Source organism: Mustela nigripes, chromosome 1, assembly GCF_022355385.1.
Source record: "Mustela nigripes isolate SB6536 chromosome 1, MUSNIG.SB6536, whole genome shotgun sequence".
NCBI classification, from domain to species: Eukaryota; Metazoa; Chordata; class Mammalia; order Carnivora; family Mustelidae; genus Mustela; species Mustela nigripes.
In genome coordinates, this window is record NC_081557.1 from 247,917,515 (window position 1) to 247,922,825 (window position 5,311).

The following is a 5,311-nucleotide window of genomic DNA, read 5'->3' on the forward strand; positions in this document are numbered from 1 at the left end:
CCTCAGATGACGCCTTCTCCTTCCAAGGGGTCTTTTCAGGTGGTGCCTTCTCCTCCCGGGGGGCATGCTCAGCTAGAGCCGCCCCCTGCCATGGAGTCTGCTCACATGGAGGTTGGTCAGGTGGAGCCCCCTCCTCCAGTGGCGCCTGCTCACATAGGACCTGCTCAGACAGAGCCACCACCTCCCCCTGGGGGGCCCACTCAGATGGAGGTTGTTCAGAGGGAGCCGCCTCCTCCCACAGAGCCGCCTCTTCACATGGAACCAAGTCCCAGAAAGTCTCCTCGGAAAGATAATAAAAAAGAAAAACCCAACACGCAGAGTGAAGTGGCTCGGAAGGAGCAAGTCCTCATTGAAGTTGGCTTAGTGCCTGTCAAAGACAGCCAGCTTCTGAAGGAGAGTGCAGGTACGCGGGATCTCTCTGCACCATCACCACCACCGCCAAAGGAAAACTTAAAAGAAGAGGAGTCAAAAGACCAAAAATCATTCACTGAAGGTGAAGGAAGTAAAGAAGCCCCTCTTCAAAAGGTAGAAGAGGCAGGGAAGATTCTAGCTGGTCTTGCTGCTATTAACAAGGAGTCTGCCGGTATTTCATCCTCTGAGCAAAACTTGACTATGGCAGAGGGTGAAATGTTAGATGCTAAGTGTCTGACTGACACTGAGCTTCGTGAAATGGAAATAGACACTGATGAGAACAAAACAGAGAACCCCCCTGGCAAAGAGCCAGCAGTTGAAGAACCTGTTTCACCAGTGCTGCTTCCCCTGCCAATAGAAAATCACGAAGCAGTGTCCAAAACTGCTGTGACATCACCTCCTGTCACCATGGCAGTAAATGAGTCTCAGGAAATGGATGAAGACGAAGGCATCCATAGTCATGATGGAAGTGATCTAAGTGACAACATGTCAGAGGGTAGCGATGACTCTGGATTAAATGGGGCCCGGCCAGTGCCACAAGAAACCAGCAGAAAAAATGCAAAGGAAGCCTTGGCAGTCAAAGTGGCTGAGGGGGATTTTGTTTGTATCTTCTGTGATCGCTCTTTTAGAAAGGAAAAAGATTACAGCAAGCACCTCAATCGCCATTTGGTTAATGTCTACTTCCTTGAAAAAGCAGCTAAAGGGCAGGAGTAATTTAGGATAAGGCTTCACTTCTTAGTTTATAAGATCTATTACATTTAATATTCATTTGTAGTTGTAGACAACCTTTTATTTTTTAAATTGCTTTAATTAGTGTCCGATGTTGATTTTTAAGTGGCACTCTTTTCCTTAGGACTCTATATACCTGTTGATGGATAAATTTTAGCAAATCCAAGGAAGGTAGTGTACTAAGCCAGCAGACACCTAAATCTGTTAGTTTATACGTTTAATTGAAATGAGAAGGCCAAGGTGGTATTGTAGCATTCTGTTGCTTTGTCTGGCTGTAACTTGTCACTTTCCTTGCCATGTCTGTCTTCTTGTTTCACTTTAGTTTTTTTTTCTTAGTTCTTTGTTTAGTTCTATAAAAATTGGCATACTTAAATAGCAAATTACTTGAAGAATTTGCCTGCTTTATATAAAGTTAGCACTTTAAGATTTTTTTTAGAGATGAGGAGAGACATTTAAATTGAAGAAAAATTTTCCCAGCAGTGGACATTGGATCAGTCCAGGTATTTACTTCTGAGTTTTGATCAATATTTCTTATTTGTATATGTTAATCATCATAAAAACAATTGATTTTGGTGTGGTTTTTTTGTTTCTTTTGGGTTTTTTATTTGTGGGGTTTTTTTTTTTTTTTTTTGGTGCTTTAATGGCTTAAAATGTTGCACATTGTTTTGGTTTTTTTTTAACCTATGCAGTTCAATTTTTTTCTAGAAATAGTATTTGTTGAACAGTAACACTTTATACATATATATGCATGTTTATTTTGACCTCTTTGGAGGGATGCTTTTAGTCTTGTTTGCAAAAGGGCAGTTTTCTTTTTCCTTTGCTGCAATTGTCTTTTTTGCAGAATATTAGTGTGTGCAAATTTGTGAGCAAATGAAACATGCAGGTTCAATCCATTGATTTTGAATTTCACATCTTATATCTATGCCAGAATCTGTATTTCACATAAGTTATTTATTTTAAATGGATGTAGTGAGTTCACAGCTCTCATATTGACCTTTAAACAAACCACTAGGCTCTTTATTAAATGGATTTTAATCTCAGATACCAACCATAAGTAAAAATTTTTGGCTTGTTTTAGTACAACTACTTCCTAGATGTACAGTGTTAAGTTACATATTTGAGGAAGACCTTTTTACATAGATGGTTGGTGTCCATATGGCTCCTCAGCTGAATAAAGAACTGTAAATGATGTTTGGAAACTGTAGACCTGGAATTAGGAGACATAATTACTCCTTCAAGGTATACCGAATATCAGTTGTGAGATTCCAAAGCCATAGCAATGATACAGCAAACCTAGGTTGAGAGAGGTAGTATGAGTGCTGGTAGACCAGCTGCTACTTACTTCCTATGAATACAGTGAAAAAGGCAGGTGAAACCTAAGTACAGTCCAGATTTTTAAAAAATCACACTTTCTCAGGGATCTCCACAAACTAGTGGGTGTCCTGGCTGTCCCTGTGACAGCCGCTTTCTACAGGTGAGGCCTCAAATGAATTGCAGCTATCCTGGTGTTCCTGTGGGGGCACTTAGTATTAAGAAAGAGTGTTCTTCTAAACTTTCTTGGTAGGTTCTTTGGCCACTTGCCAAAGAGTATGAAAGAATCCAACCCAACAGGATTTTTCTTCCTAATAGCAGTTAATTCATTTCGGTCAAAGTATGATTCCGGTAGGGAATCTGGAACAATTCTGATCCTCCCATGTTCTGTCCTGAAATAACCACTTTATATATCATTTATTTTCTTTCACCTGGCGATCTCTTTGAGGCAGGTTTCAGAGTTTGGCAATGCAACATGAAAGACTAGGGAAAACATTGATGAAGTGTGGGTAGAAAACTTGTTAAAAATCTGAGGGTGAAGTTTGAGTTAAAAGACATTTGAACTTGGAATTGACTGGGAGGCCAAAGATTTAAAGAAGAGAAGATTCTCTCAAGAAAAGAGTAAGTTGTGTGTTAATGGTGTGTGTTTTGTGTGCATGAATGGGAATTTATAAATGATGTTGAATTCTAGATGAATTCACGGCTCCGACAATCATTGTCAACAGAAGATCAAGCTGCAAATATTTATGTTTTAAATCTTAAATTATAAAGCTAGTTAAATCTTTCTAACAACTAGTTTTAATGTTCATGGGTACATTTTATGTAAGTTACTTTTACATTCTGTATGAAAAGACTCATGTTAAGTACAGATTGGAGATTGGGAATCCATTTGGGGAAGAGGTTTTGTGGATTGTTCAGTGCTACAAAAGAAAAAAAATTAGACTTCTGGGGAATTGGACTAATTTTCTTATCTAGTTTTTAAGACTAGAGTGCTAAAAACAAAATATGAAGGAAATTAAAACCCCTTGTTAACAATTAAATTGATCTGTGAAAACATTGTTACTGGAAATTGAGTGGGACTTGAGGCCTTTCTTCCAGAAAACAAGGACTTGATTGTCAGGCCTATATTAGGTTCTGAACCTTAATGCCATGTATTTGTACTTGTTAAAATTGTTTCAATGAAAAATATGTTAGTAATAAGAACTTCTGGTTTAGTTGGGAGTTCTTCCATTTGAAAAATGTGATATTTGCATGGAACTGTTTGAATCTTTGTTTTCTCAGTTTCCCCTCCACTGGATAGAATTGAAACTAGAATTTTCCCTTTTGTTAAAGGAATAAAAAGTGAATATGTTACTTGTAAATTGATGTTTAGTAACTAGAGATAAACTTGAATACTAGAATACATGATAAGCCTAATCTAGGTAGTCTTAGGAAAATCTCTCTTCTGTCTTCTCAACCTATATTCACATTGAACTTCAAGATATATTAAGTTATATTTTTTCCTCTTTTCAGAGCTGCTTTGGGGCTACTTTTTTTTTTTTTTTTTAATTGAGGTGTAATTTGTAAGGGGCTACATTTCTGGTAAGGCTTCTTATAATTGGCTGGATGTTTTCTAGTCTTCCAAGAAGGGCCATTTTATTTTTTAGAGTCACTTCTAAAGTCATGTGGTCTTTAACTTTGGGGACTGTTTTGCATTTAAGTGCTAATGCAAATAAATTTAAGCCCAAGTAGACCTCATCACATGTCACCTCATGAATGTTGACAATGGAAGGAATACCTTGCCTGTAGTATAATATCAGTTCTGGACCGAAAAGCTGGGGAAGAACCTTCATTTTCTTTTTTGCATAAACCAGAAAAAACAGCTAGTCTGTGCAGCTTCCTTGTTGACCTCAGCAGATGAACTGAGCTGATAGTGTTAATTCAGATTTGGTAAATTATCTGAATCTTCGTTTCTGTAGACTTGCAATCTACATGCAATTTTTACTAAATCAGATAGCTTTTACATTTTCACTTGTGTACATAGGCTCCCCACCCTTTTCAACATCCATTAGTTAATTGATCTTTGTAAACTGGCATTGAAACATTACAACAATGTTTTGTTGCACCAATTTTATAAACTTACAGTGCAATACGTGTTATTTTTCCGAGACAAACCAAAGGTTAATATCTCAAGGTTCTTGCTGCCTGCTTTAGCAGCATTTGATGGGAGGATCTTTTATATACATTTGTAATAGATGAGAAATAAACCAGATTGCAAATAATTTTTTTTTTTTAAACTTAAACCATGTACCAAGTCTTTGGTCCAAATTGTGTAGGGTAAGTTAAGCTTAAATGGCATTCTATTAACCAGTATGAGTGTATTTCTGTAAGCATAGTTATGTTGAAATAAAGTTTTAAAAAGCCTTCCATGCCTTTGTTTATTATTGGTATATGTCAGGGATCAAAGAAACCAAATTTATTTTGCTAGTATTGGAAGTGTATTAATTCCAAAATTCTTACATCTGATAAGCCATGGTAGGTAGAAGGGTCATGGCAGTCTGTTGTTTGGGATGACAGTCCAGTGGGTAGTAGTCCAGAGCATATCTTCCTGTACTGTAATTTTCTGGGAGATGGAGGTCAGGGAGAAACAACCCGAAGACCATGGCATGCTTTACATAGTAATTTTTTCCCAATCAGATTCCCTTACATCCAGCTTTACTGTATGTACTCAAATACTCCCTTCCCATACAGCTTTAACATAAATAATCCTTTCTCAGTAGCAGGCCTGCTGTTGGTACATTTTGACTCATAACTGGAAAAGATGCATTGAAGGGAAAATAAGTTGAGTTACACCGAGTGTTGACTGCCAAGGTACTGTTTT

At 37.6% G+C, this 5,311-nt stretch overlaps 1 protein-coding gene across 1 annotated transcript in view; it reads left to right on the plus strand.

Annotated features, from left to right (window-relative positions):
* REST (RE1 silencing transcription factor) overlaps window positions 1-4,854 on the plus strand; it is a 22,201-nt gene extending 17,347 nt beyond the window's left edge. Inside the window, exon 5 of the mRNA XM_059384522.1 lies at window positions 1-4,854. This exon is cut by the window's left edge and continues 16 nt beyond it. Within this exon, the coding sequence (XP_059240505.1) occupies window positions 1-1,125 (1,125 nt within the window). The 3' untranslated portion in view covers window positions 1,126-4,854.
* Window positions 4,855-5,311: the final 457 nt, after the last annotated feature.